We start from the raw sequence: 15,248 nt of genomic DNA on the forward strand, positions 1-15,248 counted from the left end.
GTTTCCAGAATTCGGAAACTCGGTGGCGATTACGTAGCTCCACGCGAAACAACGTGCATACCTATACCCTCTTCTTCGTTACGTTAATGAACGTATGGTAATCGGACCGTGGTCATTGTATTTAAACGTCCCGTGTCTGCAAATGCCGCGCGCGTACCAGCTGTAATCTTTCTTATTTCGGATAATGACTCTTTATAATTGCGCGCGCTCTCTCTCTCTCTCTCTCTCTCTCTCTCTCTCTCTCTCTCTCTCTCTCTCTCGCTCTCTTTCATTCTTTCCTTCTCGGTGAAAACCACCCTAGTTATATAAGTTTAACGGACTCTCGTAACATATGGAGATACTTAAGTCAGAATCCTGCTCGTTTTCTGTTTGTCACAGCAATTAACATAAAACAGATTTTTTTCTGGAATCCTATAGAAAACTACAAGCTCATAAACATGAAAGGAGGAAGATTTTTTCAGTCTTTCTTACAACGAAAGAAGAAGGTTTCAGTCTTCCTTGAAACTTTTTAAATGCATCACTTAATGTTACACACGATCACAAATAGTTTAATACATACTTCGACTTTTTTACGTTTTTAAATTCTACTTTGGTGATTTTATTCGTTTCAAGTATTTGATTACATTCGCGTTCAGGCAAACACGTTCTATGAGTTTAATCAAAATTATGAAAATGCAAACAGAACTTTTGAAATCGCATTCGCAATAAACATGCAATTTTATTTTCGTGAAACGGAAACGTGACATTTCAGCAAAAGTTTCTGCTCACAACATTTCTATAATTTTAATTAAAGTTATCAAACATTGTTCGTCACACTTGAAATGAATAAATAATAAAAGTAGAATTTGAAAAGTTCGAAGTTTATATTTAATTACTTTGGTCACATATATAATTAATATATTTCCCATTAAAGAAAAAGAAATTAAAGAGCTTCCATTATTTCTAACAATAAGCAAAACAATAATAAAAAAAAATAAAAAAATTGTTTAGCAATATTTTTATATAGATTCTCGGTTAAAAAGACGTGGAGGATTTTAAATACTAAACTCTAATAATATTACGAGGACAATCTATTTAAATATTTTTCCGATTTCTTATTTATCTTTTTTTAAGCATGTGTCTTTATATAAATTTAATTTTCTGCGTATGATTACTGTCCTGATTTGTACTACTCTCCGTTTGCGACATGTTGGTATTAGATACCGGCTTTGGCGTCCGGCGCCAAACGCGTAGTAGAGGCGACACCACCGGAGGTGGTGTGGTGGAGCGGCTTGGTAGTCTTTTCAGCCCTCGATCCGCAGTCCAACGCGATCCGCAGACTTCGACGGTCGCCTGTCTGCCCGACGTAATTTTTCCGCCGTCGCCGTTCACCGCGGATTTTCTTGATCGCCGCTCCGCTTGCCATACGTGTTTACTCTAGTCCGATTACATTGATCAATTGCACGCACATTCTTCCGAATATTAATGCGGGGTAACAAAGCGTTAGATAAACTCGCAGACACTGTAAGCCCGCGAAGTTACAATAATTTCGGAGTGAACTCTTTATTTTGTTCTCCTGTTGTTTAAAATAATTTGTCTGTCGCGCGTGCAGATTTGTCGAAACATTGAAGAAGTGATGCTTTAGAAAAATATGAGGCAGTTGGGATTTTTATTGTCGGAAACTGTACAGTGAAATGCCGGTAAGAATTTATAAGAATTTATAAAGTTTACCACAATTTGTCGCTTAGATGTTTGCGAGAAAGTTAATCCCGTCAAGTTGCGCATGTAAATTCGTAGAAAGATAAGATAATGTTGTTGTTTTCATGCGTCGAACGATGCGATAGGAATTCGAATCACGCGATTCCAAATCCTATTTATCATTTTCTGTTATGAAAACACAGGAGAAAAGATTACAAATTGAGTTACTAATACGACAAAATATTTATCAGAAATAACACAAAAGACACTTTAATGATTTTGAAGAATATTCTACTCTTAATTTATTATCGAAAACAAAGAATATTCGAAGATAATTCAATATATTATTATTAATTATATTAGATTGAAGTATTTTTAAAGTATTTGTATTTTTGATTCATTATTTTTGGCAAACACGTATTTTTATAGCCTACTTTTAATTCTCTATACATCTTTTTATTAAATAAATCTTTTATTATTGCAAGATGTCGAAAAGGATTTATTGTGTAAAAAGTTTTATAATTTTTTACTCTACAACGTATTACATTTAGCGGATGCACGATAAGTTCATTGTTTCTAATCTCGACAAATATATCGAAACACTTTAAACTTTGTTACTTCCTGTCTTTCACGGGTGTCCTCTGAAAATGTACGTATTTAGCTCCGTGTCGTAACTCGCTAAAATGAACAAAGGCAGATCCAGTCCTTCGTCAAACGCTCTTAATTATCTTGTGCCGTTTTAAGCACCCGCCGGCGTTTTGTTTTACGTACGACGAAATAAAGGCGGCTAAACGATAGCATCGACAGGAAGAGACGCCGGGATGTCACCTTCTTGTCTCAGAGGGCAAGACATCCACGTTTCGCGCTGGCCGCCCTTAATTGGCTCTAATTAATGACCGGCTGTCATCAGACCCGTGACTCACGGCGCGTGCAACTCGAGCAGAATTCTAGCATTATCGCCTCTTTACGCGCTGCACGTTTACCAAGATCCTTGAGATACAGACTAACATTTGATACAGCAGTGGTTTCCACAATGATTTTAGGCGATGATAAGATCACGAGAAGTTAATATAAAATTTAATAAGTTCATATTAATAAAAGATATGAAACTCGCATAAGATTTGATCAAATTAATATCAAATCAATCTATATAGTTCCCTTAGAACGTATTAAGAGATTATACTTAATGAGTAGAATTAAGCAAAACTAGAGCGAACGAGTCAGTTTCTTTCATAAAAATCGAATTTTGTTTTTATTTTAACGACAAAAAACGGAATTATTTGCAAGATGTTTAGTCTAGATCTTTCAGATCTATTCTATACACATACAGGTATGCAAGTTTTAGTTGTGTAGAGCTTTATTTAATTTCAGTTATATAAAAATCAGAATTATTGTATCTATTTAGATTTATGAATTTCTTTACGTTTAGAATATTCGTATACAAATTATTTCATCCTTTCTATTTTGCTTTTTGATTTTTAATTATGTTCTGATAAATTTTCTTTGACTAAAGATACATTTTAAAGTAAAATTTTGTTCTATAAATTAAGGAAAAATGGAACAAAAATTTTTTTGACACATCTAAAAAAAATTTGCATCGCTTCCTGTTTCTTTCACTGATATATTTCAGTTATTATTACTCCTTGATATCCAATCTTCTTTATAGCTTTTCGTTTCTTGATGTACCGTTGTTCTCTACATTTTATTTCTTTATTTCCGTAACGTGTAGAAAATATGTTCTCTTTTGTATTTCGTAAAATTTAAAAAAATTCTAGTTAGAGTTTTTGTAGAAGCTATACTGTTTATCGTCTCGCTATTTGCACTCTTAAACTTTTGTTAAAACTTGTCGAACCTTGTTAAGTAAGCTCGATAAAATTTATAATAGACACTCAGTAAAGTTATTATTATATAAAAAAATATGAAATATAAATATAATAAACGACAGACTACAATAAAACAAGGTTTTTTAGAAAGAAAGAAAAGAAAGTAAAGAAAGTAAATTTTGAGAAGTCACATTTGCATAAACAAGGATCAAAACTGTGGCGGTAAAATCGTTTTGTTTGAACGATTAAATTTAATTGAATGGGTTTTAACGTTGTGCGTGGAACCGCACGGAATTTTTATGTTCTTCCGCTTGAGAATTGTGTCTTGTGGTCAATTTCGCAAGAACGAATACGACCCGTTTGTCGCTGGAGGGAGGAAAACTCCGGGTAAGCTGAATTAAACCGCGACTAGCGGGGGATGAATCATCCCCCTTCCCTCTCTCAGAACATGGCGAATCGAGACGATCGATATCAAAGGCATCTTCGTGCCGCCGTCGCGCCGGGACCTTTCCACATGCATTCTTGAATATTAAAACAATATCGATCCCGCGTACTGAGAACAAATGTAACAATCAATTATGCAGCTGACGTGAAACAACCGTTCGACACGATCAAGTCGAGGTCTATGCTTTCGCTTTCAAATGTGACGCGGTGCATTTGAGCAAAGCAATTCTAACACCCGGGATGAAAATTGGAGAGGATAAAAAATTTTTTAAATTAACAAAATAAAATTTACACGCATGGGAAAAAATTATGTTTAATTCTTATCACGTGAGTTCGGCGTCGTCGCGTCTACTTTCATAGCATATCTTCCGTACACTTCCGGTTGCGACAGTCGTTTCATTGTATACCCTGCTGAAATTCCGGACAATAAGAGACAGTGTAAGTGTACATGTTGAGTTCAGAGTCGCAGTTGATCTTGCCTTAGCATTGTTCTATTCAAGATCGACGCGTGGGTACGATGTTTAAGATATTGTTGTTGTTAATATATAGAAACATTTGTATTTAACAATTGCGAATATCATGTGAATTTTTACTAAATGATATCTGACTTGGACGAATTAGAGGCATTATATTGCAATAAAGAACCGTAAAGTAAATAATTTTTCGATATGGCGAAACACGATCTAGATTAAATTTCACTTAGTAATTTTAATTTTAATGTTTGTTTTAAATCCAACAGAAATTATTTCGCCCGCGAGTCAAGGTTGAGACGAAAGTCGTTTATTGTGCTTGAGAAGAAAGCGATTCTCATCGAAGATGAGAAATCAGGCGACGCTAGCATGATCGACATCGGTGCGATTGGTATCCTGACACTCTTCCTGATCCTCGGCAATCTCGAGGCGGTCACAGTCGTGAACCACCATTCTGACGATGAATACGTCCTGGAGCACGAAGTCCTTCGCAAGGACGCGCTCGCTGAAGCGAAGAAACTGGAGCTATATCCTGGTGAGGATAATTTCTCGTCACTAATGTTACGAGCGTTATAAAACCGTGGAAGAAGAGAGCAGAATTAAATTCTCTTAGAATTTTCTACAATATCATTATTCGGTATTAATTTAGATTAATTCTCCTTTACTGTTTTTGATCAAGATTATTTGTACAAAAATAGTACAATATAATTAATAAGTTATACAAAAATAACATTATATTATATTGTCTCACATTAAAAAATTATCTTAGGAGCGTTTAGCGTACGACACGTGTGTATTGTCTTTACACATAAACCACATTTCAAGGATTTTATAGCAATCTAATATAGTTTAATCAATTTTATTTTCCTTTAGCAAAATTCGAATAGATAAGTTAATCAGAATTCTCCAATGTCGCCAGCGGTAATTAACAACGTCAGTGTTTTCTTGACCATACCTGGCATCTTTAATATAATACAGAAAATTTATTACGAAAGATATTACCTCAGTCAGGATTTGAACCTGCACCTCCTCCCTACACTCTAGGCGGGCGTCTCACCAATTCGACCACCACGAGACATATAATATTTTTCGCAATAAATTTTCTGTATTATTAAAGATGCCAGGTATGGTCAAGAAAACACTGACGTTGAATAGATAAGGTTTTCTTTTTCATTAAAATATTAAGTATTAAATATTCCGACAATAGGTTTCAAATAATAAGTTCGTTCAAGTAAAGTTATCTCAAAATAAACGGAAAAAAGGCTAATTGGGCAATGAGAGTATAACATGGCTATTGTTGATTCTTTCCACGAGTTGTAGTCATAATGAAATACATGATTATTTGACTCACAATACAACAATAACGGTGTTGTACTCTCATTGCCCATTTGCAATTTTTGCGTTTATATTATCGAGAGTTTAATTAATTAATTTTATCTGAAAATAATAAGGGAATTAATTGCTATTTGCAATATTTTTACTTAATTCAATTTTGTGTAACAAAATTATTCATCCATGTTGTTTATAAGAAGAAACTGTCGAACGCGCCTCGATATTCTTTTCGAGGATAAATTGACGAAAGTAAATTTGACGAAGGATCTATTTCTAAAATGGGTTCCAAATGTTACGATATATCCTGTACATGTTAGCAGCATTCTTGGCTTTTTTTCCAATCTAGCCCAGTTGCTAAAAGCATCGCATTAACGCTCTTGTCTGACTCCTACGACCGGTCTATAAAGCTTCCTTGCGGTACACAGAAATGTATTTATCTTACTGCCAAGAATAGCTGCTTTGATCCACCTAACCAACGACGCACGATTGACGTTTCGAAATTTTTGTTCTGCCAATCGCACCCTAGCCGGCATGGACGAGAAAGGTATGCGTGAATAACATTTGCGGAGAACAGAACATGCCGTCTTTGCATTTAAGTCATAGCAATGCTTGCTATTTTATTTTAAAAAAAATTTTTATAATTTAAAATGTAATAAGCAAAATATGCTCACTGCGAAAAGTATCAATATTAGGAGAAAACAAAGCAGAAGAGCCAAAGCAAGATATTAGTATTGACAAATGTATTATGAACAATTACATGCCTGTGACAAAGGCCTGATGACAGGCTGAAACGTCTATTTTATTTGTAAATGTTTATAATGCATTTGTCAACTTTGAAATCTTGCTTTGGCTCTTGTGCTTTGTTTTTTCCTAATTTTAATAATTCACTTTTATATTACTTTTATATAAACAATTGCAGGCTTGTGATAAAGACTTAATGACAGACCGAAACGTCTAATTAAAATCGTGCTTTGGCTTTTCTGCTTTGTCTTTTTCCAATTTTAATAATTTATTTTTATATTTGGTGCATGCGCTTCCATATGTGTACTATATAAAACATAATGTTTTAAATATTTACATTATTAATAAAACAGATTATATCGAGCATATATGTAACGTTCGACAACTTTCCAGTTACGTATGTGTAGGTTTAATATAATATATATTCTTATGATCTCAACTACTTATCACAATTTACTAGAAACTAACAATCAGCGAGTTAAAGTGTTGTGCACTTTCCAATATTAACGTATAAAAAAAAATCTAATTTTTCTTACCGGGTTCGGATCACACTTTTTCACGCTTATTTTTGGCATATTGTCAGCACAAATAATTCTGCGTGTTGTACGAGTGCTCTGTTGTATGTTCACATCACATCGTGGCACCTGATGATGCTGTTTGCATCGCAATAGCGCGGCCAGCTGAGCACGTGGCTCTCATTACATTAATTCAAATGACCGAGGAAGTCGATGATTACCTCTGATATTATTCGCGTGAATTAGGAATTGTCGACCGTGCAGTTCCAATTTCTGTAATTCAATCCTTCAGTCGTGGCTTGGAAAAACGAGCGACCCTCGAGCGAGCATCGCCGATGCACCTGTTGCTCAATGCGAGTGAATTTTCAACGACTTAAACCCTCAATTATTATTTAGCATTTTTCTCAATTGTTATCAAGTGGCGAGAAAAGTCGACGATTACCGTATAATGTCGTTAGCAGCGATTAGAAATTCACGGTCATTGTGTGTGCAGTTCTCATTCCTACAATTTAATTAACGATCTCCATCGAATGTTATAAATACAAAGAGTATACGCGATCGCTCGTCGCGATTGCAATTTAACGAGGCTTCGATTTTGCGAAGGCGAAACGTGTATAATGTATTCGCGATCGATGCTGATAGGACGGTGCAACGCTATCGTCACAGGCAGATAACTCGCTATGTCCGCGACACGATTTCATAAAGGATTACGCAAGAAGCCTCGAGACGCTAATTAACGTGAATCATGGATGGCGGATTCGATGCGATTGTCATGTATTTTAATCGCAGTCGCCGGCAGTCGAGGTTAATGAAATATAATTCCTAATTAATAAGCGGTCGTGCGCTCGGCTTCATTCTTATGCCTGGGAAATGCGACATCCCTCCCGTGTCATTTTACCCGTCCAGCGACGAGGATTGCAGATATTTAACGATATGGCGGTTTCCTTTTGATTAGTAATTTTTCCTCAGCGCGAGCTCTTTCATTTTGTCTAATTTTCTCTTTCTCTCTCTCTCTCGATTTATTCGTGCTAATCGTATCTCTCGTTTGCAGGACCCATTCCGGGATGCAAGTCTTGCACCTACTCCGAGATGACTTACTGCGAGAACGGCAGCGTTATCAACGATCATTGTTGCTGCGACGGCAGTTTCAATAGTAGGTATTCGCGCGGGTGCGATTAATAATTAATAATTGGAGGAAGGTCCTCTATTATGAGATAGGAGTCTGACACGAGGTAGTAGGTTTTCAACGTCCAAATTCAACCACAGATCTTTTTTTCGCAACGATTACACGATCTAACGATCAATTTTCCACTGAACAGATCTCGCTCCAAGGACAATAAATTTGTGGCGGAACCAACAGATGGTGCCTATTAATTTCGTAGAAACTCCGCTATCTCATATTAGGAGCCCATCTTGTATATAATAGGGGACTTTCCTCTAATAATTAAGTATCCTCGATAAAGCTACGCGTGTGCCTCCGTAGCTCGCTTTACGATGAACTAACGAAGCGGCACGCGATTTATCGCGGCGACAACAACAAGCCGATCGAAATCGGCTTAACCTTCCCGACGACGGAAGTTGTGTTTTCCGCTCTCGTCCTTCGTTTATTCACGCGGCGAGAAGTCGGATGAAAAACCACGGTCCCCGGCCGGCGAATTCGTGCGTGAACAATCGGCCGTGGCGAGCGCGTTGTGCAACCGCGGCTTCACGGAAATTTAGAGCAACGGCAATGATAGCGAGCGCGCGGATCGACGCAATTTCGCGATTTACACAATGCCGACGAGAGCCGCGCGACGTAATCGCAATTATTTTTAGTCGATGCACTACGTGCGGTTACAGCTCGAGTTGTGTGTTAATACGAATAACCGTGGGACCGACGGGATGTTTATGTACATTACAGAATTCCTCTCGGGGTCAGAATGTTTTGGAGGCTTAAGAATTACTTGCGTAACTCAAATCTGAGCAACGCGATGTAAAGGTACTAAATTATCGGTAAATACTAAGTATAAATTTTTGAAGCCTATGGTGTTGTACGATCGCGTTTAAAGAAATGCGCGAACACATTGAAATTAATAGATTTGTATAAAGAAATCATTTCAATCGCGTTTGTGTATATTTTATATTTTACAAAGCAAGATCTATGTTTTACATTATTCCTCGGATTAAAAGATTAGATTTTTATTAACTCGAATTTGTTATTATAACAATTTGTCGCATCTAAAAGATCTTACAGTACTTAAGAGCTGAATGAAAATCGACGAACAGTAATTGAAGAATTGTCGATTTTTAAATTTGAATTGCCATAATTATTTTAAGTCGGGATTAATTTATCGTAAGTTATTTCAACGATTGTTCCAACTGAATATCGTCTAATCGCCATGGTTTGTCGACGTGAAGATCATAATTTCTTTATAATACATCTATATCGAGAAGAGCTTAATTCTCCACTGCCGAACGGAAGGGCAGTCACCTGTTCAGGAAATCATTGCTCGTCGTAACGAGTTATCCTTGTCTTTCACGCGCGTGTGTAAAATCTAACGAGTGATTCACTCACGCGCGAGTCATCGAGCGAGTCGTTTGCGTATTCCGCGCGCTTCTCGAACTCCACGCGTAGGACTATCGTCCATCGACCTGCACCACCTTTGCTCGAATTTATAATTAGAAAAATAACATATTAGCACACAATAACGGAGATAACGCGTTATTCATGGGACGGATTATATTTCAATGCAAATATGAAATAATGATATTAGCACGTGTGCAAATTTCTACACTCTTGTCTGCACTTCTCGAAAGAAATAAATATCGATTTGAAGAAATGTGCCAATGCATTGGAATTAATAAATTTGTAGAAAGACAGGATTTTAATCGCGTTATTTTACGAGTCTGTATATTTTATAAAGCACCCGGTAAAAAACTTTTCATTCCTGAGCATGAATAAATATATAGAATTATATAAAAATATATACATCAAATATGTCCATACATATTTTTACATTGTATATTTCTATATAATTCCATACAATTATACACAGTTCTATATAATTTGATAGATTTAGACGTGCTTTTACAAGAAAAAAATTTAAAAGAGAAAAATTGCTCATTTATAATTGTATATAACTGTGTACAATTGTACACAATTATAAACAATTTTTTACATTAAAAAATTTGTCATGTAAAAGCATGTGTAAAGCTATAAAATTAATTCTATAATCTATAAAATTATATAGAACTGGGTAGAATTGTATAGAAATATACAATGTATGGACATATTTTTGATATATATTTTTATATAATACCATCTATTTATGCATACTCATGCATGAAAAATTGTTTAACAGGCAAGGTCTAGGTTTTATTTTGTTTTATTTAACTTTCACGCGGTTCAGTCATTCAGAAACAGAAAAATATAGAAATACTATCGCAGAGTTAAAGATACTGGAAGAAATGATTTATGAAGTATTTGTACTTTCGTTCTTTAAGACGCTGAATTTTCGTTACCAAACGCGCGTGAAGATTCTCTAGGTGGTGCACGAAGTTGCATTGCTGCACGCAGCAGCTACGCACGTCGAATACCTAAAACTCGAATCACCTCTCGATCGCGTCCGTGAATCACTGGTGCGTTTCGCGCTCTTTCCTAATCGCTCGCGATCGATTAAGCACCGGTTGTGCCGAAGTGTTGCTCAAGAGCGACCTTGATCTATACCTTCCACCTGTGCACGTTTTAGAAAATCGGGATTGCAAATACTCGAGTCACTCGTGTTATCCTCTCCGGAACTGATAGCGCGCCGGAAATTTCCCGATATCTCGTTACGCGAATTCATTATCAACCCGCGAAACCGGTTAATTATCGCAACTTCTACATTTGACGCTCCGCGCGAAGGTTTTGTGTTCAAGTGTCCCTCCCGAGGTATAACGCATACAATTATGTTTGTCATGCTTTAACGACAAAATGCCTTCATGACGTCTCGTAATTTCCTACTGCAATTGCACTACTTAAGAACTATTAATCAATTATTTACAATAACTCCCGTATTAACCCGATCAAAGAATAATGGCAGGCGACCATCTAAAAAGCCATAACCATGTACTTAATAAAAAGGCAAAGACACCCAAAAGTATCCAGCGACAGGTGATATACATAAAGACGCCAAGTATAAGCGCCATCCAATCAAGAATTATATAATTTCATTATTTGGATATATTTTATTAGAAAACAAAAAAACATTTTTATCTTCTCTACAAAAGTAGCGATATTATCAAATGGCGCCGACTAAAATAAATATTTACACAAACCAGATACTTTATTATAAACAAAAGAAAAAGTAACAGACGTACATCGCACAGTGAACAATAAAAATTGAATATATTGGCCGTGTTATTCCTCGAAGGCTGGCGACTGTCAAAATGTCAAAATCACGGGAGTACATTATTAAAAGAAAAACTGCTCGTCACGAGAATGTAATTTATCTGTCTATTGTTACAGAAGTGTTTCCCTTCGTCGAGCACACTTGTCGCGTGGGACCAGAGGAATGCAAGGTGCACGCTGGAGACTGCGCGGAATACACGCGACTGCGGGAATGCTGTTGCCATTCGTACTTGGCCTCCGCTTGTAAGCGTTAAAACTTTTCTAAACATTTCGTAAATCATACCCTAGGATCAGTATTTTACTCTATCTGGTTTTTGTAAGTTGTACACAATTATTGGAATTTATACGATAACAATTGTACAGTGATGGACAGGTTGCGACACTTTTTTTAGATTACGTCCGAAAATCTTCTCCCAGGATTATTTTACTCGATGGCCATTACAGAACGATTTTTTGAACATTTGCAATCTATTTCTTAAATAAAACTTTCCTCGGAGAAAAATTTTTGGAACGTAAACCTGAATCTAAATGAGCGTTTCTAAACTTACTAAAAAAAATTGTCGCAACTATTCTGTCCATCACTGTACATACGTACTCGTCTCAGCGATTATATTGTGAAATACGAAATACGTTTTGTTAATACGTGCACATACGAGTTCGTTAAAACTTTATTTTTAGGCAATCATGAAGACGGTTGTAAAGGATGAGAGTTATTTAATAATCTATATAATAATTTCGATAGAAGGGTTTTTTTATCTCGACTGGTTTTGCGAAGTACAATTTTCTCAGGATACCTCGAAGTACCATTTCTGAATTTTGTTATACTTTCTTTATACGATATCAAAGCGATATCAAAGCGATATCGTTCATATAATAATCTAGAAGTTGTCAATACAAATGCAAAAATATACTCTGGAATTATCTGATACGAGGACTATGTTCGAATTACAAACCTTTATCGCATGTAGTGTCTTTTGAATGGAATCCGACGGCGATCGTATTGTGAAACAGAAACCTTGGCTATATTTTGTAACATTGATGGATTATTTTTATAATTCGTATAGCAAAGAATATATTTCTATCAACCTCCAAATCTTTTTCCAGATTTTTTTCATCGTCGCGAACAACGAAAGATATTTAGAATAATTCTGTATGCCATTACTTTAAAATAATACACTTTGTCATTTAATGATTATATTATCATAATGCAATGTAATAGCAAATTAATAAGAATTTCTTTTGCAGGGAAATACATGGCGAGTGGTGTAGAATCGCGGGCCAGTATAAATTTCATAAAATTCGTGATTATCCTAACGATTCTCAGGTTACATCTGTTATTGGCTTGAAACTCACCAAAAGTTTTGTATATCATATTAATTATTTTAATAAATTGTTTTTTATATCGACTCAAGAGAACTGGTACTTCTTTGTAATTTGATAAGAAGTGATTTTGACTTGAATGACTCTGAACTTGAATTAAGAAAGTAAATAGTAGAATAGGTAGAATTTTATCGTTCTAAAATGTAAAGCGAACGGAATTAGGAAACAAGAAAGGGGACAGTATTTATGTTCCCTCTCATTTAATTATTTTTAATACAATTTTCCAAGACATGTTTATAGAACAGATACTAATTGCGATAATAAATTGTGTATATGTACAAAGAAGGTCTGTAAATATATTTTACGCAAATTTTCAGAGTCTTAATTGTAAACTAAGGTATAAATATATAAATTATTATAGAGCAGACTGATATCTTTTGTAAACAGAAAATTGATAATTTAAAAGTAAAAAGTTATCAATCTAAAACAGGTACGTCTTTCACACGTTGAGTAATACATTGATGAGTAAAACAGATTTAATGCAATGTTGAACGTTTCGTGATAATATGATATTTGAGACAGGATCGTTAGTGACACGCGATCTATTGTTTGAAGCTTAATCGCTATTATGGCAACATTTATGACACATTCGCGACAAATAAGGGATATATTTATTTTTTAAGCTCCATTGAGTATCATTTCTACGAAGAATTCTGGATGTGTTAACAATTAAATATAAAAAATGCTAATTTCTAATATTAAAAACTGAATGAAGAACTCTCGAGTTAATATATATTAACTTTCTATAATTAACTCTCAATAAAAATAATATACTATTAAGAATACTCTTAAAAATAATATACTTTGCATTTTTGCAACTTACATATTTGAGAGGAAAAAGTTTGCTTGTAGTAGCACATAAATATAAAATATTATAAAATTGTGAAAAATATCAACAGTTGTTTCGCTAAGTTTGCGGAAAATTTTGATTTTTATCAAAATTTAATTATTTGAAATTTGTGTGTTACGAGTTTGCTTGTTAAATTTGTTAATTTTAATTATTATAACTTTGTTATGTGTGTTATGGAAATATAAACGGCGTATGGCCGTATTCTCGTGCTCATCATTCTTTTTTTCTCATTATAAAACTTTCAGAATGATTAAGCGTGATAATTCTATGCAAAATAATTTTCTCTCGACTTTCTACCTAACCCGCTTTATTTCAACCTACATTTCTTAATTTAACACACATGTCCTAATTTTAGTTTAAAATTGACAGATTGTGCCGGACAGTAAATCTTTTCGTCCGCAATAATGAACGTCAAGTGACAATCAAATTGATAGCAAAATTTAAATACTCGTATATTAGCTAAAGAAAGAAATGGGCTAGTATTTTATAAAAATTATCTTTTCTCATTGAAATTAGTTCTTATTAAGTAACTCTTAATTTTAAAGAATTACAGTAAAGTTGAAAATTAAAAAAATTATGTAGTACGGTGTGATATAAGTACATAGTACAATTATAGTAATATAATATAAAATTTCGTTCCTCTAAAATTTAAAAATATATGATTTTAGAAAATATAAAAATGTATATTTCATTTGCAATTATTCCAGCTGAATATTTGATGAGAAGTAATATACTTTCTTTTTGGCTTTTTTCCTTTGAAAAATTGTTCTTTCTATCCTTTTATACATATTCTTTGATGATTAATACGTACACTGGGAATCACCAATGCTTTCCCACATGAATTTATGCACATATGTGCATATATTGATATATATCGACACATTTATACATTTTGCATATACATACATGGAAAATGTATGTGCACCTGTACCTAAATTCATATGAAAAGGCATCAGTGATTCTTATAGCGTTTTCGATTTTCTGACTCGACCCGACCCCGAGTCAGAAAAGTTTGATCAAAAGCAAGATTTGAACCACAATTTCTACAAAAATCTTACTCTTGATCAAACTTTTCTGATTCGGAGTCGGGTCGAGTCAGCAAATCGAAAACGCTATTAGTGTATAATTCGTGAAGATAGCTGTTATTTTCCAACGCCAGCATCTATATCGTCAGTTTTTTTCGACTGACCGGCATATAGGAAGAGAGAGATGATCGTCAACCAGTTACGAGTAACGGGTACGTCGACCGCGTTCTACGAGGAAGGCGAGGCCCAGCTAAAAGTTACGTGGGTTTACGAAAGGAAGAACGAAGAGTAGGAACCGAACGATCTCATTTGTCTGAAAAATCTCGGCCGTGTTGAGAGCAACGAGTGCGCGCGGAAACTTTGATTTCGTTTGGAGTTTTAATAAGAAATGTCGCTATTGATCCTTCTTGGCGTGCTGTTGCATTGTTGTGCGTTTGGTATATCGGGTGAGTTAATTTAATTAATTACATTACTTAATTGTACGTCACAGTAAACGTATATTTTCCCTTATAAAAAGGAAGTTCGTTAATTAAAACGCATTTGTGTGTAGTATCTTTTTGTTTCGGAATTTTCGTATTGCAACAATTTCCGCAAAATTGTTGAAAATATATATTGTGTTTCG

At 34.9% G+C, this 15,248-nt stretch overlaps 1 protein-coding gene across 2 annotated transcripts; it reads left to right on the forward strand.

The window, feature by feature from the left end:
- Window positions 1-1,267: 1,267 nt before the first annotated feature.
- On the forward strand, window positions 1,268-13,062 carry LOC105562223. 2 transcript variants are annotated; one of them, XM_012012887.1, is made up of 6 exons: window positions 1,268-1,679; window positions 4,684-4,949; window positions 6,273-6,290; window positions 8,054-8,155; window positions 11,489-11,614; window positions 12,617-13,062. In XM_012012887.1, exons 2-6 carry the CDS (start codon window positions 4,784-4,786, stop codon window positions 12,715-12,717), a joined length of 513 nt encoding a protein of 170 aa, XP_011868277.1. In that variant the 5' UTR covers window positions 1,268-1,679; window positions 4,684-4,783; the 3' UTR covers window positions 12,718-13,062. The 2 variants fall into 2 exon arrangements, with proteins under 2 accessions (XP_011868277.1, XP_011868278.1); XM_012012888.1 differs by lacking the exon at window positions 6,273-6,290 and having other exon boundaries at window positions 1,269-1,679.
- Window positions 13,063-15,248: the final 2,186 nt, after the last annotated feature.

Source organism: Vollenhovia emeryi, unplaced genomic scaffold (assembly GCF_000949405.1).
Source record: "Vollenhovia emeryi isolate VEMERY1.0 unplaced genomic scaffold, V.emery_V1.0 DF939193.1, whole genome shotgun sequence".
Taxonomy (NCBI): Eukaryota; Metazoa; Arthropoda; class Insecta; order Hymenoptera; family Formicidae; genus Vollenhovia; species Vollenhovia emeryi.